Here is a 24827-nt window from a genome sequence, read left to right as displayed (position 1 = left end):
TGGCAGTCTCTGCGGGGACACAGTTTTGTTTCCTTAAAAATCCTCTCCTTGATGTTTTGAAGCAAACATATGAAGATTAGGTCACAAGTGGAACAAGTTCCACAAATACACAAGCCAAACAATTCTTAACCACAAACAGGAAGGAAAACTTGAGCGGCAAGAGTAAGAGGATCTCAGGGGGGGTCAAATCAGGTTAAACCTGGCTGTCCTAATGGAGTAATCCGTCTTAAATGACAGAATCTGTGAATGCTCCAGTGTTGAGAAATGACACAGGAGGAAAAGTTGCTTTCGTGCATTCCAGCATGCGCCATGCTCGGGATCTGAGAATGTCAGAACATCAAGTGTGCTTGTGATATTTCACCAACGATCATAAAAAATTGTTCATGTTGAATGGAAATAAACCTCTGCTCAAGAAGCGAATGAGGTGGAGTGGTGTAATGACCTCAATTCCTGCTCTAGCTCATTTTAGCCTTTGCCTGTTCAGCAGGACGCTCCTTTTTAACCCCAGTCATGTAGACGTTACTAATCCATGTTTCCTTCCATCAGCACATTGGCCAGTGGATAAACAGGATTAACTAGGGGTGAGCGAGCATAAGAACTAAGAAACCTTTATTCGTCACATGCACACTTCAAGCACAGTGAAATTCAGCCTCTGCATTTAACCCATCTGAAGCAGTGAACACACGTGTACATACTCAGCAGTGGGCAGCCACACCAGAGCACCCAGGGAGCATGTAAACTCCACACAGAAAGGCCCTCGCCGGCCGCTGGGTTCGAACCCGGAACCTTCTTGCTGTGAGACGACAGTGCTAACCACTACACCACCGTAACCGTGTATACTTGTGAGGACTTGCACTCAATAATTCGATTTAAAAAAAGCTGAGGCATATATACCTTAAAAACAAAACATTTTTAAAATGTTCTCCTCTTGCCTTCAGTTTCTCCCCCATTATGAGATCCTTCTCCAAAGGATTTGCATCTCATGATACGTCCAAAATATTTCAGCCCCTCCCTCGTCATCAAGCCTTCTACTAAGGGGCAATCTGGTTGTATTTCTTCAATAACTTTTCATTTTTAAGCTAACCAAGTGCATTTAAAGCGGCGGTCACACAGCACTCCGCGTCTATATCACGTACAAAAAGATACAAAAATCTGGTGGACGTGGTTGTAAGTGCTAATTTTTGGTCAATTTTGGCTTTGCCGTGCTTTGTACGGGGTATGGCCGTCGGCGGCTGTTTCACTGCTGCAGCACTGCCTAAGCACAGCTAACCAAGTCCAGCCACGCACCCAGATGTTCCGTACCACCCTCCTCCTCCTCCTCCTTCTTCTCTCAGCAAGGATATGTTGAGCCTGTATCAGTTGGTTCTGTTGGTGCTGGAGCATTAAGATGAGGACATCACAGCGTTGAGGGTTCATGTTCACCCCTTGACATCTAGACTGCAAGTGCCGAGGTCTCAGAAAATTACGGTATTTATACATGCCGCAAATCAGAAGTGATGCAGAAGTGATTAGACAGTGATCAATCGAATTTAGAACTTGTTTGAGACGTCGTTTAACGGGCTTAGACAGTGCTATGTACGTGGAAAAATCCATTTCTCAGTGATAAGCCGCTAAACACACGCTATATCCCGTGATACCAACGCGTAACACCCGTCCGATGACCGTGCTCTGCCCATGATAGACCGCCAAACTTTCGCGTCTTACCACGTCTCCCCAAGTTTTAATAACGGCCGGGACACTGATTATCACGTGTTTTTCACATGTGTTGCACGTCTTTACCACGTGTGCCGGCCGTGGTTGTCCGCGGTCTAAAGTTTTGAGCAGTCCAAAACTTTTTGCCGCGTCCGACGCCGTTCCGATTTTCCCCTGCGTCCTGTCACGTCTGTATATCGACTGTAACACGTCTTAACTTCGACATCAACACGAACAACATCGTCTGCTTCACGGGAGAGCACTTTTTGACGGGTTTTGGCCGTGATAAAGCCGTAAAGCGCTGTGTGACCGGGCCTTAAATTTCTTCATAGTCTGCTTTGCTTCCCCCCCCCCACTGCTCTGGCTTGCTGCTAGCATCCCAGAGCCAGGCTTGAAGTACTCGAGTCCGACTCATGCCCCAATTTTAAGGACTGGTGACTTGACTTGGACTTGAGCACTGATGACTCCGACTCGTGCATTAACTGCATTCGGACTCGTACATTGGAAACGAGGACTCAGATTTTTTTTCTTGTAACATGCCATAATAATTTGGTACAAGTTATTTAGATCGACATTAATTTTTATACTAATTTCGTGCAAGAGAATGCACATTCACCTGTTCAGGAACAAACTAACATTAATGACACTAAAATGCCTGGAGAGAACACCCCAGGACTGTCCGCTTTGCTTATACAGACTTCTCATGCAGTGGGGGGGATTTCACGGCTACGTGTTCCGTATGTAGAAGAACTATCGAGGAGACAACGGGGACAAACTCAAACTTCAATCGTCAGTGGGTAAGACTCCACCCAGAGAAGGAAGTGACATGTTATGTTCATTGCCCTGTTGATAGCGGGGCTTGCTAACTGATGAACAAGCTTTTTATCTGTAGCCTGTTAACTAAAGCTAGCCGCACACTACGCCGATTTTCAGCGTACCGAGCCAACTGAAGTCGCGAGTCAGGCGTAAAGACTAGTTTTCGATGGTACCTACTCATCTCAAAGCCGATTCAAAAAACTAAATCGGGAGCCAGACTGATCGGCGAGAGTCGCTAGCAATAGCCAATCATATCTTTCGCATATAACACGTGACATCATTAAACACAATTTCTAGCGCGAGAAATACGTGTTGGTAGCACCTAATGCAGGTATATACTGTAATTCCATAGACTGAAGCTTTATCCATAGACACAGTGGGCTGGAAAGCCACTCTGCTCAAGTTGTGTGGCTGAATTCCAAATCGCTTTAACTCCCCTATACAAGTGCACTATTTAAGGTTGGGAATAATAGCTCATGCAGCCTAGATAGTGCGCTACATATTCCATGTTGTGTCATTTGTAATTCAGCCTGTAGCATCTTCAAGTGTTGGATTTAACAGTAACTATATCCAATAGCCAGTCACAAAGCTATTAAGTTGTCACGTGATATTTAGCGGAATGTTTATGATGCTTAGTTCGCATAATCTCGTTTGGTGTCGCTTCAATCGCGACTGCACTCGTCAACAGTCGTGAGTTAGTCGGGGATATGGGCGTGCCCTGTCGGGAGTCGGCTCTGAAATGGGTCGGTTCGGTACCGTGTGGATCGGCGTAGTGTGCGGCTAGCTTAAAATGGAGCAGTCGAGCAGGAACGTTAGTCTGACACAGTAGCAGAGACGCTTTCACAAAGGCAGCAACAGCCACCGTCACACAGTGCGGTTCAAGTCTTGTTCTTGGACTCGAAATCTTCTTTAAATGACCTGGACTTGAGACTGGACTCGAGGTTTAGTGACTTGACAACAACACTATCCAGAGCAGCCAATAGTGAATGTAGTAGTTTAATTTAAAATCACATGAACTGCCTTTCGTCATACTAATCATGGCAACGGGTGGTCGGTTTTTTACACCGGATGCCCTTCTTGACGCAACCGTCCCCAGTCTACCTGGGCTTGGGACTGGCACCAAGTATTACTCTAGTGTATTACCCTATACAAGCTCTTCTAATGTATAGTTCTACCTTGAAATGCTGGGCTACATCTGTACTTAGTCTGAGGCTTGCATCAAGTGCAACGAAACAGTGTGCTGAGAAAGGAATTGTCTCTCTGTTAAGATACCAGCTACCACTAGCCACTGTTCATTTTTACATTTGCGCACTAGTGCAACAATAAAGAAGCAAATGGGATTGATATGGATTGAGAAAATCTAGGAAGAGGAACACAGAAACTAAACAAAGGATTTAGATTCTTCTTGTGTCTACGCATGAATTGCCAAATTGCCTTCGATATTGAATGTACACTTGTTTGATAAATTATTAACGCAACAGAAATGCTTAAAAAGTAGGTGTGATGTCATCACCTCTGCTTTATACGGCAGGAAGAGAGCACTGGCTAGGTTCCCTGTGATCCCGCTGAGGATGTAGATGATGGAGATGCGCAACCAGCCAGCAAGTTTCTCCAGGTCTCTAAGTATAGTCATCTGGAAGACTACGGACACCAGGCAGTGGAGAAGACTGATGGGGACAAGACATGTTTTAGTGTGATCACATGATCCACAAATCAGAACCATAGCCTCAAACTGAGACAAATTAATTGATATCTACCTGAATGTCCTGTTTGCTTACATTTTATAATTCTATCAAATATGATCCTCAACATGGTGTTAATTTTTGCCTTCACATTATCATCAGTTTGTTCCTATGGAACGCCAATACGCTGTTCAAGTGGTTCGTCTTGAAAGCACTGCTCCTAGGCAACTAAATATGAATGGCAAGGATAAGCTAGCTAGCCTTTTATACGGACTGTCTAGACGTACATAGGCAGCGGAAAATGACATGAAACCGCCAAGAATAATCAAATGTACAATGGAAAAGCATCCATACAACTAAACCAACACTCAGGATTGACCAATCACAAATCAATGCTGTCTCAACTCGTTTACTCAAAGCTACTAAAAATAAAATTTACAATTTTTACGTTGTGGATTCAACACAAGAGCGTCAAACAGAATGAGCATGTGCCAGCTAATGAATCACATAAGTTTCAAGTTACACGGTTGTCCCATAATTCATACGGATTTTCAACAAAAATGAACCTATACAGCCGTATGTGTTTATCTATATGGGAATTTCTCACCAAAAGTCAAACGATCGTTTATTCAGAAAAACTGAGCGATCCTGTCTCATACCACATGCGCGAATGCTGGACTCTGATAAGCAGCGATTATGCAACTTCCTGCTTCGTTGACATGAGTGATAGGATTAGGGTCAGTCTTAATTGTGTCGGGTCGCACAACAAGCTTCGCGCCAAGATTTCATAGACTGGATTCCTGTCTCAGGTTAAACTGTTACCAGTTACCGCGCAACCAAACATCGGCACTAGTTTATCGCCTTTACCGAAGCAGCGAATGTAAAACGATGTGCGCATGTCTGGAAGTGAACATTTGAGAGTGAATCGTTGTCAAATGCAGTTCGATACTGCAGAGAAGCGAGATGCATTTCTTAATTTTGAATCGAAGCGAGGCCAGATAGCATTTTAATAATCATTGTTAGAGTTCTCGCATTATGTCATGAGAGTGACACTGTGTGTTCTGTATTTATTCTGAAGGTTCATTATTAATATTGAATAAAAAGTAACCGGGATACATCATTGTTAATTATCATTCAAATTTTAGGTAAATTATTTTATTTTGCATTGAATAAGGGTTTTGGAGGTTGGTTATACAGGTTTGTTCGACCAAAGTTTGACATGTATGGAATTCGGTTAGAGAGTCTGATAGCTAAATAAAAGAATCTTGCTTGCCAATTTTACTCGGAACAAACTGGTCTGGGTAAGGAATTCAGAATTTTAAACCTGACCTGTACCTCATGTTAACTTGTTAATATATATAGCCTCGGTCACAACCGGACGTACGATTTTTTGGCGTTTCCCAAATTGCTGCGTTTTTTTTTTGTTGTTGTTGTTCGTGGAGAACGTAGTTGTGGTGACCATAAAGGAGCAAGATCACCGCGCACACAACGTACAACCCGGAAGTCGAACGTGCGTACCACGCACGAAATCTGAGGCTGCTCGGACGTACGGCTGTCGCTTCATTTGTACAGCCAACGCACCTTCAAACGTGCACTAATCGTACTGACCATGCGTTCCATGCAGGCTTCGTATGAAGGTTGCAAGAACTGCGCACGATCTGTACGTTGTGCGTACCAACGGCGTTCATTTGTCACACTGCGGCGATTGGAGAGGGGTATATTTCGGCATACTTTGGTTTCTCACTGTGAAAATGGCAATCCCTCCGCAAAGACTTCGTCTCAAACTCCTGGCCTGCTGGCCACTGTCGTGGTCTTCATCCTCCTCCTCACTGCTCCTTGTCCTCTCTCTTTCCTCCCTCTCTGCCACCGTCTCTCTCTCCTCCGTCTCTGACACCTTTTCTATCCTCCTCTTCCCTTTTGCCTTCGGCATATTGAATTGAAGCGATGCAATGCAATGAAATGAAATTGGGTTTTCCCTCAATCAAAGCCTACGTGTACAAATGGCCATAGGCACCCCTGCAGCTTTATATACCCAAGTTTTCGTGCGATTGACGCCCTCTCGCCATACGGCCAATGCACGGCCGACTTACTTGACACGCATGGATGATGTACGAAATATCTGAACGTGCGTTGGCTGCACTAATTACGTATGTGGGGCGCACGACACACATACGGAGTCCGCAAGTGCGACGTACGAAAAAAATTGACATTTTGCCCAAACCTGACACCAGCAAATCGTACGAAAGATGCACGTCGGCCGTACGGAAGACACACGAGGCCGTAAGTTTGTCTTGCAACCTGAAAAAAACGTAAGCACCCATAGAGTTTGTTTGACATGACAAAGAACCTCTGCGGCAGGTCTGCGGCCAGTCTACGGCTCGAAAATCAGCACGTCACACGCGCGCCCTCCGTGCGTTTCTTTGCACATAGACCGGCCGTAGGAGCACGTACAGCCGGTTGTGACTGAGGCATATATATTGAACAAATAAATTAAATGGATGATAGAATATTTTGTAGTTTAATACAGGTCACTCATTTTCTTCTTGGAATTGTAGTTCTGGGATCAGCAGTCCTCATACCCTGCATGCAGGAACAGAGACAGCCAGAAACGGTAAAACTGGTCTGGAACATCTGGGTTCAGAAACGGCAACAGGCCGCACACCTCGTCCAGACAATGAACCTGTAATTACATGCATATTTACGTTCACCTCTCCAACCTGCAACTACAGTAACAGAACACAGGACCAAGACAGATTTATTACAGTTGTGTTCACAATTCTTCAACCCTCACTGAAATTAAGGTGTTTTGGCCAGTTTGACATTGATTTTGATCATTTCAGTCATCTTATTTACAATTAAATCAAAGAGGCGCTTGTAAATTAGACAAATATAACAACATTTACAATAAAATGACCACAAATGTATTTTCTGTGCTCACATCATTATCAATTTTATTCAACCCCCAAGTGACATTCATTCTTAGTACAACATCCTTTTCCAGTTATAACATCTTTCAAGCATGAAGCATAGCTTGACACAAGTGTCTTGCAGCAACCAACGGGTATCTTGGCCTATTCTTCATGGGCAAAAGCCTCCAGTTCAGTCACACTCTTAGGCTTGCGCGCTGCAACTGCCTTCTTTAGGTCCCACCAGAGGTTCTCAATCGAATTGAAGTCTGGTGACTGCGATGGCCACTCCAGAATGTTCCAGCCCTTCATCTTCAACCATGCTCTAGTGGACTTGGATGTGCGCTTAGGATCATTGTCCTGTTGAAAGGTCCAACGTCTCCCAAGCCGCAGGTTTGTGACAGACTCCATCACATTTTCTTCCAAGATTTCTTGGTACGGAAGAGAATTCATGGTACCCTGCACACGATGAAGCTTCCCTGTACCATTAGAAGCAAAACAGCCCCAAAGCATAATTGACCCCCCCCGCCATGCTTCACAGTAGGCAAGGTGTTCTTTTCTTCATAGGCCTGGTTCTTCCTCCTCCAAACATAGCGCTGGTCCATGGGCCCAAACAGTTCTAATTTAGTTTCATCAGTCCACAGAACACTTTCCCAAAACTTTTCTGGCTTGTCCACATGACTTTTGGCATACTGCAGTCGACTTTTCTTATTCTTTGGAGTCAGCAAGGGGGTGCGCCTGGGAGTTCTGGCATAGAGGCCGTCATTACGCAGTGTGCGCCTTATTGTCTGTGCTGAAACCTCAATGCCCACATCTGACAGATCTTTTTTCAGTTCCTCACCAGTCACACGGGGATTTTTATCCACCTGGCGCTTCAGGTAGCGCACAGCAGTCGCCGTCAGGATCTTCTTTCTGCCACGACCAGGTAGCGTTTCCACTGTGCCCTTTGCCTTGAATTTACAGATGATGCTTCCGATAGTATCTCTTGGAATGTTTAACATTTTGGAAATCTTATATCCATTGCCATTCTTGTGAAGAGAAATAACCTCTTCTCTTGTCTTCTGGGACCATTCTCTTGCCTTCACCATGTTTGTCAACACACCAGTAAATGTCTAGAAGGAGCTGAGTATCACAGTCCTTTTAAATCTGCCTAATTGGTGCTTATTATGCTTGATTGATGCTCGTTGACATCCACAGGTGTTTTCAATACCTGATTGAAAACACTTGAATGAACCTCTGTTCTTAAGAGTGGTAGTCTTAAAGGGGTTGAATAATTGTGTCAATGAAGAAATCACAAAAAGGCCATTTAATACTTTATTACAAAAGCAATTGATGTCATTTTAGTTGCATTTGGTTCTTTAACAAGTCCTTGTAAGATGTCATTATGAACACAATTACAAATGTACACTGAGGCCAAGTTTACATTAGACCGTATCTGTCTCGTTTTCTTCGCGGATGCACTGTCCGTTTACATTAAAACGCCTGGAAACGCCGGGAAACGGGAATCTGCCAGAGTCCACGTATTCAATCCAGATCGTGTCTGGTCCGGTGCTGTGTAAACATTGAGAATACGCGGATACGCTGTGCTGAGCTCTAGCTGGCGTCGTCATTGGACAACGTCACTATGACATCCACCTTCCTGATTCGCTGGCGTTGGTCATGTGACGCGACTGCTGAAAAACGGCGCGGACTTCCGCCTTGTATCACCTTTCATTAAAGAGTATAAAAGTATGAAAATACTGCAAATACTGATGCAAATACTGCCCATTGTGTAGTTATGATTGTCTTTAGGCTTGCAATCCTTCCACTTGCAAGTGGTAAGTGACGCGCATGCCCGATATGCACTGGGATCACACACACAGCGGCTCAGTCCCGAATCACTGCTCGTGCGCTCCACTCGCGAGCTCTGTGAGCTGCGCAGGGCCAGAGTGCGCACCCTCCAGAGGGCACTCGCTGTTCAGGGCGGAGTGATTTGGAGCGCAGGATGCCTGCGGAGCCGAGCGTATCCGTGTATTGGCGTTGCTGTGTGCACAATAATCGTTTTAAAAACGTTAATCTGATGATCCGCTGATACGGTCTAATGTAAACCCCACCTGAATTCCCTAAAACCCTTTACAGCATTGGGGGTTGAATAATTTTGAACACAACTGTACATTTAAGCAATTCTGTGTTTCTGAAGTACTCAAACCAGCCTAGCTGGTACCAACAACCGTGCCATGGTTCATCACAGAGCTCACACTTTTCCCCCGTTCTGATGTATGATGTAACCATTAACTGAAGCTCTTGACCTGTATCTGCATGATTTTATGCATTGTGCTGCTGCCACATCCATCCATCCATCCATCCATCCATCCATCCATCCATCCATCCATCCATCCAGAGGAAATAAAAGATAATTTATCCAGTTATCACTGTATTATGGCTGTATGGACTTCTTGTTAAACCAGTTATAAAAGCATGGCCACCTAGTGTACTCCACATCACCAGTGTGTGTGAAAACCAATTATTCCAAAATACGTAGGTATCCAGTTATTTAGCACAAGTTCTAAAGTCTCTTAGCACAACTTTATGTTCTTTAGCACAACTCTGGATTATGGTCACAATAATTGGAAAAGAGAGAAGAAAAAAAAAAACTGCTCATCTTGATATAGGAAGAGGTTTATTATGATTGCTTAGGGACTGGAAGCCGGAATTTCTGCTGCTGCGCATGTTAAGGATCAGTTGTTGATCCCTGAAACGTAGACTGAAAATCCGATTCTTTGGTGTCTTTGAATATTTGTAGTTAAGCCATAAACCTTGAATTGTGGACACCTTCATAGATATGATCAGAAGTGACTGAAGTTATCAAACAAACAAATAATTCAACTGACCATTGATGATTACACAAATTAATTAACCGGGGGATTATGTCTCTTGCCCTGCTTGACAACGTGTTTTGCCAACTAAGAGTGGAATCTATTCCTAAAAACTTAAGTCCATTTGAGATCACATATTACTGTTCTGGGCAGCATGGTGGTGTAGTGGTTAGCGCCGTCACCTCACAGCAAAAAGGTTCTGGGTTCGAGCCCCGTGGCCGGCGAGGGCCTTTCTGTGTGGAGTTTGCATGTTCTCCCCATGTCCGCGTGGGTTTCCTCCGGGTGCTCCGGTTTCCCCCACAGTCCAAAGACATGCAGGTTAGGTTAACTGGTGACTCTAAATTGACCGTAGGTGTGAATGTGAGTGTGAATGGTTGTCTGTGTCTATGTGTCAGCCCTGTGATGACCTGGCGACTTGTCCAGGGTGTACCCCACCTTTCGCCCGTAGCCAGCTGGGATAGGCTCCAGCTTGCCTGCGACCCTGTAGAACAGGATAAGGCGGCTAGAGATAATGAGATGAGATCTTACTCTTCTCGTTTGTTTTTGACTAATAAGGCTACAAAAAAAAAAAGTCTTTAACCGAAAAAAGACTAATTTCAATGAGAAAAATGAGAATCATGTCTCCTTCATAACCAACAGTTGCAACATGTGAACAAAGGGCAATTAAATAAAAAGTGTAATATAAATGTTAAGGGTGGGCGGCACGGTGGTGTAGTGGTTAGCGCTGTCGCCTCACAGCAAGAAGGTCCTGGGTTCGAGCCCCGGGGCCGGCGAGGGCCTTTCTGTGCGGAGTTTGCATGTTCTCCCCGTGTCCACGTGGGTTTCCTCCGGGTGCTCCGGTTTCCCCCACAGTCCAAAGACATGCAGGTTAGGTTGACTGGTGACTCTAAATTGACCGTAGGTGTGAATGGTTGTCTGTGTCTATGTGTCAGCCCTGTGATGACCTGGCAACTTGTCCAGGGTGTACCCCGCCTTTCGCCCGTAGTCAGCTGGGATAGGCTCCAGCTTGCCTGCGACCCTGTAGAAGGATAAAGCGGCTAGAGATAATGAGATGAGATGAGATAAACGTTAAGGAATGACAAAACAATCTAAATTAATATATCAATTGTTTATAATATGGCAATCGTGAAACAAGATGATGAGATTATGCTAAGATGTAAGGGTTGTTTGGTCTCTAGTTTACAGGGAAATTCACTTTGTTGCAGCATGTTTATATTTGATTTCAAGGTTTCTTTTTTTGTTCAAATGCTAATCAACCGCTTTAAAAAAAAAAAAAAAAAAAAACACACCATTTAACACTAAATTATCAAATCAATAAAACAAACTCATTTGTAGACTGCGAAAAACAAACAAACAAAAAAAACGCAGTGCACAGATTACAGACAATTCACACAAGTCGATCAGATCAAGAACAGCTTGCACTTATTTGAATAAGTCTATTGTGTTTCTGCGTCGTTCTTTAAACCTGTCGTTGAAAAAAAAAAAAAATTCACTTCTCTCATCCTATCGTTTTCTTTTAATTGAGCGCTCGGTGAACAGAAATGGATCACCGATATACACTATGATATCCACTGTAGTGTGGAAATAAGCGTTCTTGGATCTTGCGCTGAAGAACTCTGAGTTCTGCTAAGAGACTTTAGAATTTGCGCTAAATAACCGTAAGCCTCCAAAATATAGGCTGGTTAACAAAATCAACCCACCCTGATATGCCTTCACTTCCACTTAAACTATGAGGAGAATGTTGATAAAACATCAACACCATCATCATCACCAGATGCAGTGCGTTACCTGAGAGCAGAGTGTGGCCTCCTCATGGAAATATCCATGCATGAAATCACAGTAGTCCCGCGTGGCAATCACACACCTGCACACACAACAAGCAGGAGTCACCACCCATGACTCAGACCTGCTTTCGCAATCAAATTAAACGAAACGGCATCATTTATAACATTAATACTACGACCTCAAATCAGAACAAGTTGGGACAGTTTGTTGAAATTGAGTTTAAAACTGAAAACAATGATTTGTAAATAACCTTTGACCTGTATTGAACTCAAAACCATACAACAGCACATGATTATGTTTTACCTCATGAATTTTAATTAATTAATTTATTTTTTATTTAAATAAAACACTTGTTTCAATTTTACTTCTTGCAAAAACACTGAAAAAAAAAAAAGTTGGGATGGGAAAGGAGGATCTTCTACAAACACAACATTCCGGTACATTTCAGACCCAGTAACACCCTGAAGCAGAAACTGGTCCACCCTAAGGACAGAATAGCCAGACACAAACAGGACAACGTAGTGTATGCAATTCAGTGCAGTGAGGAATGCACGGACTCATATATTGGGGAAACAAAACAACCGCTTCACAGGCGCATGGCTCAACACAGGAGAGCCAGTTCCTCAGGCCAGGACTCTGCTGTCTACCTTCATCTTAACAACAAAGGACACTCATTTCAGGATTGCAGCGTACGCATTTTAGCCAGAGAGGATCGTTGGTATGAGCGAGGAGTTAAAGAAGCCATTTTTGTCAACCTGGAACAGCCATCACTGAACAGAGGTGGTGGTCTAAGGCTACATCCACACGACAATGAGATTGAGATTTTATTTAAAAAAAAAAAAATTATATAAAAAATTATATATATATATATATATATATATATATATATATATATATATATATATATATATATAAATAAAAATATAAAATCGCGTCCACATGGGCAACGGATCAGTAAAATATCAGGTACATATGGCAACGCAACGCTTGCTGAAAACGATGCAATACGCATGCCACACCTCTACGTGCGCTGTAAGACGGTCCCATCGGAGACACCAGAACAATAGAAGTAGACGCATGCGCATAAACCCCTTCTTCTACCCGGCGTGAAGCACTCACAGGAACAAGCACACAACAACAAGAAGATGGCTGCGACTACGCGAGGAAATCATGCCTTCTGTGTGTACCAATTGGTTTTATATAACTTAAATTCTTATTGCGTGTGAACATTTTGAAAAGCAGTCTTATCCAATAAAAAAAAAAAAAAGAAATTCAAGAAATGGTTCAGTTACTTGTTTATTTAAAAGAAAAGCTGTATACAAAAGTGAATGCAATGCAGTGGTTCATACAAAACAGCGAGTGCGCTGCTTGTTCTAGTCATGTGGTTGTGACGTCATCGTAAACAAATCCGTTCTACTCAACCAGACGACTTCGCAATGGCGCCATTGCCAGATTTTTCCACTCTGGAACCCGTTCTCAAAAAATATCGTTTTGGGGCACCCAAAACGCCGGTGCCGTGTGGACGCCAGGCCGAAACGATAAACAATTTTATCAGATTCACCTGAATCCGTTGCCGTGTGGACAGGGCCTAAGACATCATTTATCAGCCACCTACAATGCAGTCCTTGGCACACTTCCCAGACAACTGAATGCACACCAAAACCCAGCTGTTTTCAGTGACTCACAGGAGGACAGTTGCCCCTTTTCCACCAAAGCAGTTCCAAGGCTGGTTCGGGGCCAGTGCTTAGTTTGGAACCGGGTTTTCTGTTTCCACTGACAAAGAACTGGCTCTGGGGCCAGAAAAAACGGTTCCAGGCTAGCACCAACTCTCTGCTGGGCCAGAGGAAAGAACCGCTTACGTCAGCGGGGAGGCGGAGTTGTTAAGACCGACAACAATAACAAGACCGCGAAAGATCGCCATTTTTAAGCAACAAGAAGCAGCAGCTGTACAAATGCGAAGTCAACCATTATTATTATTGCTGCTGCTTCTTCCGCGTTTTTGCTTCGATATTCGCGCCAAGGTTTATGCAAACGTAGTGACGTAACTGACGTATACAGCGACGTAATGATGTATACAACGACGTAACTGACGTATACAGTGACAATGATGCGTCTTCTCTTAGCACCGCGAACGATGGAAAAGCAAGTTGGTTCTCAGCTGGCTCGCAAGTTGAACGAGTTGTGAACCAGCACCGGCCCCGAACCAGCCCTGGAACTGATTTGGTGGAAAAGGGGTAAGAGAGAACCAGCATTCCATTGATCACCTTAACGAGCAATCTACTGATCACCCTAACGACTCTCGAGACCGTTCACATCCAGCCCCCAGTGACCCACACCAACAGGATGACTCGACACCTTAGATGAGCTTTTCATCCATGAGAGGTTAAATACCTGATACTCCCTACTAGTCAGACAGAACTGAAGAAGCCTTTCGGATGAGAGGTGAAACATCTTCAAGAATCTTCAAGCAAGTCCATTTGCTCTCTTTTACAACCCACAGATAGGAAAACATTTGCAGGGGTGATAGCGTTCCGGCGTACCGCGGCACCGGAAAAAAAAAAAAAAAAATCTAGTTCGCCCATTATCCTGTGTCATTCTGAGATGCGCAGATAGACAGTAAAGGGAATTCGGAATTCCCTTTACTGTCTATCTGCGCATCTCAGAATGACACAGGATAATGGGCGAACTAGATTTTTTTTTTTTCCGGCGCCGCGGTACGCCGGAAATCCGGCGCGGCGCCGGAACGCCATCACCCCTGCATTTACCACTTTATAAAATGTTGCCATTCCTTCTCACAGCACTGAAAAAGATATTTAGGAACTGAAGACACCTATGAAGCATTTCAGGTGGAATTTTGTCGCATTCTTCCTACAAACAGGTCTTAATGCGTGCAACAGTACAGGGTTGTCTTTGTCATTGTCAAATATTTTTCCATTTCAGAATTCTCCACACATTCTCTACTGGGGACGGAGGGGACAGGCACCCCCTTCTTCCACAGCTATGCCTTTGTAATGTGAGCAGAATGTGGTTTTACATGGTCTTGTTGAAATATTCCTGGAAAAGATGTCGTCTTGAAGGCAGCATACGTTGCGCCAAAATCTCAACGTACTTTTCTGCATTAATGCTCCATCACAGAAATCACCTCTGTCAAGGACACTGAGACAACCCCATACCATGACACAATCTGGCTTTTGGACTTGTTGCTAGTAACAGTCTGGATGGCCCTTTTTGTCTTTGATCCGGGGCACATAGTATCCATTTCTTAGGAAAAAAAAAAAAGACCTGGAATACTGATTTGTCTGACCACCACAATACACATTTACACTCTGATGGTCTATCCCAGATCCCTCCGAGCCCAGAGAAGTCAGCGGTGCTTCTGGACACAGTGAGTGTAAGGCTTCCTTTGTGCACAATAAAGTGTTAACTGGCATTTGTGGATATAACTCCATATTGTAGTGCTTGACAAAAGGTTTGCTAAAGTAATCCCTAGCCCATGTGGTTAGGATGTTGTCTCAGTGCCATCTGAGGGATCGGCAATCACAGGTGTTCAGCTTAGGCTTGCGCTCTTGCCCTTTAACATACAGGAAGGGGCAGAGCAGGCTATACTTCCTGAGGAGGCTGCGGTCCTTTAACATCTGCAGGAAACTCCTGTGGATGTTCTATCAGTCTGTGGTCGCCAGTGTCCTGTTTTACACCGTGGTGTGCTGGGGGGGGGCAACACATCCAAGGACGACACATCCAGGTTGGACAAACTGATCAGGCGGGCTGGCTCTGTGGTCAGTGTGAAGCTGGACTCTCTGGTGACGGTGGCAGAGAAGAGAACTATGGACAAACTATTGAACATCATGGACGATGCCAGTCACCCTCTGCACACCGTCATCAGCAACCAGAGGAGCCTGTTCAGTGACAGAATGCTCCTTCCCAAGTGCAGGACGAACAGACTTAAAAACTCCTTTGTCCCTCACGCCATCAGACTGTACAACTCCTCTCTGGGGGGGGGGACAGGAGGACAGAGGACAGGAAGGAGCAGTAGCCTAGCCTGGCAATAAGCAATACTGGACAATGTACAATATAATGTGCAATATCTCTCCTGCTGGCCCCTCCCCTGCTCCTCTCTTACCCATATCTTATTCTTTTTATATTTGTATATGTAAATACTTAATTGAATTTATCTAGAAGTTTTTTCTATTCTCTGTTTATCCTGTAATGATGCTGCTGGAATCTTAATTTCCCTGAGGGAACCCTCCCACAGGGATCAATAAAGTTCTCTCTCTTTAAGCACCAAAATTCCTCCAGATCTCCTGAATCGTTTAAACCCAAAATAAACTCCTTGATACGGACAGATAATACCCATACAAGTTATGTTAGAGTTTTCACTTGTTCATATTTGCACCTGTATATTGCATACAGATCATTTTAAAATAAAATGCCCCTGGGCGCTGACATCTTACTCTCTCCGAGCTTCAAGTATCGCACTCAGAGTACAAATTACGCAAGAGAATCCAAGATTGTGATATCACTTACCCACCAAATGACTTACTGAGGCTGAGACCTAGTGGACACGTCGCTTCCAAATTGTTGTAAACAATTAGATGCCCGAAGATGCCCGAGTGTCAAGTTTTTGGCTGCAAAAATAAGCCCGATCACTGAAGCAGTGAACGAACGAACGAACCAATACACACACCCCAGCCAGGAAGCTATTTGCTGCCTATAAAGTGATCAATCACTGGCCACTCAGTGGTGTTCCCCCCCAAACAATTTTAATTTTCTTTGTATTTTTATGTGACATACTTGTTTGTTTTATTTAGAGAAAAACAATCCTTTTAGATGGCAAGAATTGCATTGCTACATGCTATGACAGACATTGAGTATCTAGCCAAGTGAGAATGAGGCTTCATAAAAGTCTGTTGATTTGCATATTTTGTTGCCAGTTTAAAAAAAGAAAAAAGGATACCACACACAAAACATGACAGCTAACTTCGATTTTTTAACTTCAAAGCCTGTCAGATACATTACAGCCCAGTTGAGTTCTTTCTCTGCATTTAACCCGTCTGAAGTAGTAAACACAGAGCGAGAGAGCGCAAGCAGTGGCGCCTGGGGATTTATTTATTTTAGAATTAGAAGCCTTTATTTGATGGCTCTGTGTTACAACAGCGCACTAGTAATCCAGTTACGTCACGTCACAAGCGGATATCCGGCTTCAGCGCAAATGGTTGTGTCCAGGTAAGCCTATTTTCAGCAGTATCAACTTTTAAGATGGGTAAAACTGTTAAAGTTTAATTTAAACATGTGGGGGGGGGGGCAGGCACATCAGGGCACTTGCCGTGATCAGCAGTGTTTATTTGGGGGGTTATCTGGCTTTAATTATATTATGCACCACACATGGTGAAATATCCAAATCCCTTTCTTCGAGATCCTCGTACCATCTTCGCTCCTCAAATACTAGGCCTTTCCTGGATACTGATTTTGTGCTAAAATCATGATTACAAATCACATCAATATTGACTTATTTTTTAAACCTCATTACTAGCCATTTTTTAAACCAATTTTTTTGGAATGTGTTGCAGGCAGGAAATGCAGGCATGGATGTATATTAACAAATGAAGTTGATCAGACAAAACATGAAATATACTAGGTTCATACTGTCGCCAATGAAATACAAGTCAAAGTAAATTAAAAAAAATATATTTTTTTAATTTGCATTTTCCATGTCAACCCAACTTTTTCTAATTCAGGGTTATAGCATTATTAGTCTCAACAGGTTTAACTCAACACAGAAACAGCAAAACAAATATTGAGTAATATGTAACAAAACTGAATAACATAACTCCGAATCCTAAAACTAAGACACAACAGTGAAGCAGTACAGCAATCAGATGAGGAAAAAAAAGTGGCTGTGTTACCTTCCTCGGGTCCCGATGCAGCATGGGCGACCCCTGATGGTGCAGTCCATGTGCCGGAAACCAGTGTGGTTCTGTGCGCCTCTGTCTGTACAGATCTGAGAGAAGGAAACCGAACTTTAGGACTCTGAACACCACAATGCAGAAAGCTGCATTACTGCGGTCAGTGCGCATCATTTCCTTCCTTCTTCTTGCCTTTCACAGAATGCTTTATTCACATACTCAAGGTTTATATTTCAAGTGTGTTACTTGGCTAGACCTGGGTCACGAGAAAAAGTACACCCCACCCCCTTCAAGTCTATGTTTGTCATTAGGGTCTAAATAATAGTGTGGTCCCTACTAACTTCTATAAACCAAATAACCTCAGGTGACAAAACAACAAATTTGAACATGTATTTTTTTCTTCCCCCTAAAACGTAACCTGTAGAACCACCTTTAGCAATAATAACTTGACAAATGTTTTCTGTACGAGTTTCAGTCTTTCCCGTTCATCTCATTTTCATCCGCTTATCCGGGGCCGGGTCACGGAGGCAGCAGTCTGAGCATGGAAGTCCAAACTTCCCTCTCCCCATACACCTCGGCCAGCTCCTCGGGAAGAACACCGAGGCGCTCCCAGGCCAGCCAAGAAACATAGTCCCTCCAGTGTGTCCTGGGTCTTCCCCAGGGCCTCCTCGGGGGGGGGGGGGGGGGGGGGGGGGGGACCATGCCTGAAACACCTCCCCAGGGAGGTGTCCAGGAGGCATCCGAAAAAGATGCCCGAGCCACCTCAGCTGATTCCTCTCGATGTGGAGGAGCAGCGGCTCTACTCCGAGCTCCTCCTGAGGGACCGTGCTTCTCACCCTAAGGGAGCGCCCAGCCACCCTGCGAAGGAAACTCATTTCGGCCGCTTGTATCCGCGATCTTGTTCTTTCGGTCATTACCCAAAGCTCATGACCATAGAACTGCCACCTTATTGTGGTGGAGGGGTTTGTGTGCTTGAATGATCCTAGGAGCTATGTTGTCGGGGGCATTACGCCCCTGTTAGGGTTTCCCAAGGCAGACAGGTCCTAGGTGACAGGCCAGACCAAGACCAGTTCACCAAACCCCCTTATGGAAATTAAAGAAAAAAAAAAAAAAAAAATCAAGGACCGTGACGTCGCCCGGTATGGCGCAGCTGAGGCCCCACCCTGGAGCCAGGCCTGGGGTTGGGGCTCCTATGCGAGCACCTGGTGGCCAGGCCTTTGCCCACGGGCTCAGCCCGAAGTGGTGACGTGGGCCCGACCTCCTGTGGGTTCACCACCCACAGAGGTAGCCGTAGGGGGCCGGTGCAGTGTGGATTGGGCGGCAGCCAAAGGCAGGGGCCTCAACGACCTGATCCCCAAACACAGCAGCTAGCTGTTGGGACATGGAATGTCTTTCCCGTTGTTTTTGTGAAATTTTGGCTCACTATTCTTTACAACATTGTGTCAGTTCAATACCGTTTAAAAAGGCATTCATTTATGCACAGCTCTCTTAAAATCCCATCAATGGGGTTGAGGTCTGGACTTTGACTCGGTCTTTGCAAGTCCTTGAAGTTCTCTCTTCAAAGCCATTCAGATGTCAATTTGCTGGTGTGCTTGAAATCACGGTCACGTAGCAGGACCCAATTCACAACACTTATAGCTGCTGGACAGATGGCCTCACGTTAGTGTCAAGAATAAAGTGGAGTTCATCGTTGTTTCAATGGCTGCAAGTTATCCCAGATCTTGTAGCTGCAAAACAAGCCCCAAATCATCATCCCTCCACCACCATTGCTTGGGAGTTAGTATGAGGTTTGTGGTGATGCGCTTTGGTTTGCTTTTCGCCCAACATGCCATGGTGTATGATGACTAGACATCTCATCCTTGGTCTCATCAGTCCAAATGATACTGTTCCAGAACTTCCGCAGTTTGTTCAGCTGTAATTTTGCACAGCCATATTCTTTTTGGACAGGAGGAGGTTTTTCCTAGCCACCCTTCCATAAAACCCATATTTGTTCAATCTTTTTTCTGATTGTGCTGTCATGAACATAAATGTGCCTACAGAGGTTTGTAGGTCACATAACATGGCTTTTTTTTTTTTTTAATGTTCTGATCTTGGACTGACCATTCCTCAGAAGCTTGCCAATTGTCTTAAAGGCCCTTCATTTGTAAACGAACCTTCTCACTGCAGAATGTTGGATTTCAAATTGTTCGGAGATGGCCTGATAACCCTTGCCAGATTGATGAGCAGCAACAATTGCTTCTCTGAGGTCATGGCTGACATCCTTTCTTCTGGGCATGATATACACACACCCCTGCGTGTGCCAAACTGTGAAAGGTTTTGCTTTTTATAGTGGTAGTCAGACTTTTTGATGATTTGCTAAAATCTTATGCATTTCATTCATAAACAGCTGGCTGTTAATTATACCTCAAAGATTATGGAAGGGTGTACTTATTTTTTTTTTTTACCCACCTGGTTTCTGAATGCTGGTTTACTTTTTGGAGGAAAGGGACAACATATTGTCATCTTGTGTTTTTTGTTGTCACCTGAGGTTTATTTTTTTTTTATAGAAGTTGGTGAAGACCATACAATTGTTGTGTAGGTCTGATGAATAGAAACCTAGAACTGAAGGAGGGTGTAGTTTCTTTGTCCCATGACCGTGACGAACATGACTCAAGTCCAGAAATGAGCAGATGACATTGAAAAACCTCTGCCTCATTACTCAGTTATTCTTCATTTTAAAGAATGTTACACAGTACTATGAATTATTTAGTAACTACAGTTAAATTAAGTTTCGCTCCAGGGCTTTCTTACAGTTCTAGGATGTGAGCACACAGCCATACGGTCACCAACACATAGCCTTAACCCATGAGCCACCACCATTGAACTAATGCCTCTTCTTGAGTCTTATTTTCCCCTTAACCAGGACAAAAATAAAAGTTAAGATGACTCACCGGCCATTTCGTGATGTCGTCAGGCCAGACGTGTGGCTCCATTGAGGCAGGTTCTCGACATGTCCTAATCCCAGAATGCATTTCATGCCAGATGGAGGAGATAGCAAAACAGAAGCAAATTCTTCAAATAAACTGACACCAGGATAGTCAGCTAATTGACTAAGCACAAGGACACTAGATATATGCCACAGATACACTGCCTGGCCAAATGTTTGTGGACACCTGACCACCATACCCATATTTAGGCCTTCCACCACAAAGTTCAAACCATACAATTGTCGAGAATGTCTTTGTATGCTGCGGAATTACAAATTTCTTTTCATTCAAGGTTTCTGCAGGCTTGAACAAGTTCAATTAAAGACTTTTTAAGACCATAACAGGTTAAATTTAAGACTTATGCCACACACAAAAAAATAAAGAAAATTGGGAGAGCCTGAATTACTTTCAAAATAACAAAATTTATTATCATTCACGGCGGCACGGTGGTGTAGTGGTTAGCGCTGTCGCCTCACAGCAAGAAGGTCCGGGTTCGAGCCCCGGGGCCGGCGAGGGCCTTTCTGTGTGGAGTTTGCATGTTCTCCCCGTGTCCGCGTGGGTTTCCTCCGGGTGCTCCGGTTTCCCCCACAGTCCAAAGACATGCAGGTTAGGTTAACTGGTGACTCTAAATTGACCGTAGGTGTGAATGTGAGTGTGAATGGTTGTCTGTGTCTATGTGTCAGCCCTGTGATGACCTGGCGACTTGTCCAGGGTGTACCCCGCCTTTCGCCCATAGTCAGCTGGGATAGGCTCCAGCTTGCCTGCGACCCTGTAGAAGGATAAAGCGGCTAGAGATAATGAGATGAGATGAGATTATCATTCACCAATGAACTCATTACATCCCTAGGGTGCGCTCTTGCATTAATGAACAGAAATATAACATGAAGTGGAACGTTATGGCATTAGATCATTGACGAACCGACTAAAATGGGGGTGTGGTGTGGGGGGGTCAGAGAGGGAGAAAGGGATGTTAGGAAAGGGTTTGAAAAAGTTTGAAAACCACTGCATTACGCTAGATCATTAACAAATTGATTAAATGGAGAGAGAGCACTACATGTACAGGTATCTGAGCTCTGCTCCTTTGGTTGCAAACTCCTCCTCTAATCCTTTCAACTCAAGCATTTTTTCTTTACAAGCCCTCCTAAGGGCATTCGATTTTGAAAGGAGCTGGGCCATTCGGCTACCAGCCTTGCTCTCTGCCTCTTCTGCCAGCCGCAGCGGAACGTTTGGGCAATGTTAGAATCGGGAAACATGGCCTGAAAAAGCTCCCCAGTCTTGTCATTGCTTTTATATGAGTGATGCATTGTCACTGTGTTTAAAATCCACAACGCTTCGGCTTTTAAAGTTGCAGTGGAGCCAAAGATATCCCGCAAATCACTTGAGGATGAGGCATTCGATTCCGTACGGTTTGTGTGTTGTAACGTGACAGTTCGCATGGAGTTAGCTGATACACCGTCTCAAGATGTGCTTGGACCTGACAATGGTGAACAAAATTGAGTGATGGCATGCGATTGCTGCAGACTTTTATGGGCAGCCTGGTGCTTCTCCGCTTTCGCATGCGATTCCAGTGCCTTTACAGCCAGGGTGCCGAGTTCGAGTTTGAGTGTTCTTTTGCACAATGTGCAGTACGCCTCAAACGGATTGTTTGGTACACGTTTTAACCAGTCTACGAAATCATTGCGTTCAAGCTAGCAGCTGTTAAACTTGCATTTGCCCATTTTGCTACAAACCGTGACAATCTCCCTCGCTTCTTTTAGGCTCTACTGTCTAAATGTGCGCATACCATGCCCTGTGCATCACCATGCCAACCGGGCTAGACGCCGGATTCCACTGCGTCTCATTTGTAGTTTGCAGCGTAGCCTACTGATACTAAGTAGGCCTAGCCTATATGACTAATTATGAATATCACCAACGCATTTAACAAAAAAAAAAAAAAGCAAATGGGGTAAATGGACGTAAGGATTTAAGACTTCACAAAATTACATTTAAGACCTACAATGCAAAATATGCTCGTATTTTAGACTTTTTAAGGCCTTAAATTAGGATTATCAAATTTTAGACTTTAAGACTCCGCGGAAACCCTGTTCATTGGAACTAAGCGGCCCGAACATGTTCCAGCAAGGCAGACAATTGTCTCTGTGCACAAAGCAATGTGCATGAAGACATGGTTTGCAAAGGTTGGAGCGGAAGAACATGAGTGACTTGCATAGAGACCCCACTGAACCCTTTATGTTGGATGACTGGAATGCCAACTATGTGCCAGGCCTACTCGCCCAACACCTCGCTAATACGGTTATGGCTGAATGGGCAAATCCTCACAGCCATGTTCTAAAATTTAGTGGAAAGCCTTCCTAGAAGACTGAAGGCATTAGAACAGCAAAAGGTGGAATAAATCTGGAACGGGATGTTCAAAAAGCACATATGGGAGAGATGGTCAGGTAAACTTTTGGCCAAATAGTGCAACACTGCTTTTCTTCATTACTCAATCGTACAAATTTTGCTAACAGTTTTAAATTTAATTCGTGCAGTGTGTATTATACGAATCCCCAAACCACTACTATCTAGAAATTTTGCTGTTTCGATCCTTTATTGCTTGGGATGTCCCTTTCTTGCATGATCTTGGAAGCAAAGCAACAGGTTCAATTTTGCAGCAAGCGCACACAATACCTGGGGTCCTGATTGCAAACAGCCCCTGAGGAACGATTGATCTGTATATCCTCTTTGTCCCATTTTATGAAGGTGGCCAAGGTTTCCTGCAATAAAGGTTGTTATAAAGTAGGTTAAAAGATATTCAGAAGCTTCAAGACTAATTAAGCACAGTGAAGAAATGAGGGTTTTATATGGGGGGGGGGGGGGGGGGGGGGGGAATGACGACGACATTCACAAAAAAAAAAAAAGAAAAAAAAATTAAAGCTTTGACAGCTGATGAATGTTAACTAATCTTATAGTATGTTCACACCAAATGCAGCAAGAGCATTAAAATTCGCTCCGGCTGCCCTGCCAACAGCGCTCTGTGACATAGAGGACAGCTACACGTCATCTTAGTCATCATGGATGTCTACGAGTTCAGTCAGAATGCTTCATCTTGCAAACTTCATTTAAAAGTGGCTGCAAAGCAAAACATGTTAAACGGCATCTTTGTGCCGACGAACCTCATGAAATTTTTAAACTTGAAGGAAAACAAACAATGAACAATTAGGATTATATGTTTAGTCAGAAAATAAACTAAAATGGGGGAAAAACTAGCTAATTAAAAGCCATTTGAATGGGGTCTTGTGTGCTGATGTTCAGTGCCAAGTCAAATTTCAACATGCAGTTTATTCTTTTTTAAATTCATGTCCTTGTATGCAAACAGGGACACATTACAAATAATGGAGAAATCCGTCACGGCAATTAATTTCTCCTCCATTGTACTTGGGAATGGTTTGAACAAAACCAAAATTTACATAAACTGTTCTCTAGTATTCTTTAGAAGCAGAGCACTTCAAATCATGCTACTGCTCACCGCCTCAGAAAGAAAACCAATGACCTCCGGTCATTTTGATGCTCACACCGCGTTTAGTGTGAATGCAGGGTTAGGTTTGTTATTGTCCTAGGAAGTAGGGATTTCTCAGATTTCTACTTTTACACAAAAGGCTGTAAAAAAGGAATAGCCTGGAGAGTATTTAAAAACCAAAAACACAATTCTGCCCTTACTTTAATCAGGGATGAGAATGAAAAATATTTAAAGTCTGAAAAAACCAGGGCGGGGCCCATGGCCGGGGGGGGGCGGGTCCCATGGCCCAGGGGGGCGGGGCCCAGGGGCTAATGATTTTTGGCTATTTATTTATTTATTTTCTTTATTATTAGACAGGGAGATTATTATTAGACAAGGAGATTATTAGACAGGGAGATTATTAGAGACAGGGAGATTGTTATTAGAGACAGGGAGATTGTTATTAGAGACAGGGAGATTATTATTAGAGACAGGGAGATTCTTTTGTGTAATCTGAGCTGAAGTGGGTTTTGTACTTTGGTTTTTTGGGGCGCACGCGCGCTCTCTCTGCCATGCCGATCCTGTAGGCTGCACTGACTCAGCTGAAAACTCCAGTCCTCGAGAAAAGAGATAAAAGCCCGCCCACACTGAAAGCTGATTGGCTTATTTTGCTGAGTAACCCAATCAGGATGCTCTTTGTCTGGCATGCGCTACATGAACAAGCACACAGGCAGTGTTGCCACATTG

The 24827-nt window shown here is 43.9% G+C and overlaps 1 protein-coding gene across 2 annotated transcripts in view; it reads right to left on the bottom strand.

Moving 5' to 3' along the window:
* LOC132884905 (inactive rhomboid protein 2-like) overlaps nt 1-24827 on the bottom strand; it is a 102621-nt gene that overhangs the window by 12014 nt on the left and 65780 nt on the right. For both annotated transcript variants that reach the window (XM_060918955.1, XM_060918954.1), the window contains exons 13-18: nt 23273-23358; nt 20570-20633; nt 17640-17734; nt 11740-11815; nt 6770-6870; nt 4022-4175 (exon numbers count right to left, since the gene is read on the bottom strand). In XM_060918955.1, the coding sequence (XP_060774938.1) occupies nt 4022-4175; nt 6770-6870; nt 11740-11815; nt 17640-17734; nt 20570-20633; nt 23273-23358 (576 nt within the window). The remainder of the gene's footprint in view (nt 1-4021; nt 4176-6769; nt 6871-11739; nt 11816-17639; nt 17735-20569; nt 20634-23272; nt 23359-24827) is intronic.

The sequence above is a fragment of the Neoarius graeffei genome, chromosome 4 (genome assembly GCF_027579695.1).
Source record: "Neoarius graeffei isolate fNeoGra1 chromosome 4, fNeoGra1.pri, whole genome shotgun sequence".
Lineage (NCBI taxonomy): Eukaryota > Metazoa > Chordata > Actinopteri > Siluriformes > Ariidae > Neoarius > Neoarius graeffei.
Note: the sequence above shows the minus strand (reverse complement) of the source record. Positions and strands in the feature narration are given on the sequence as shown.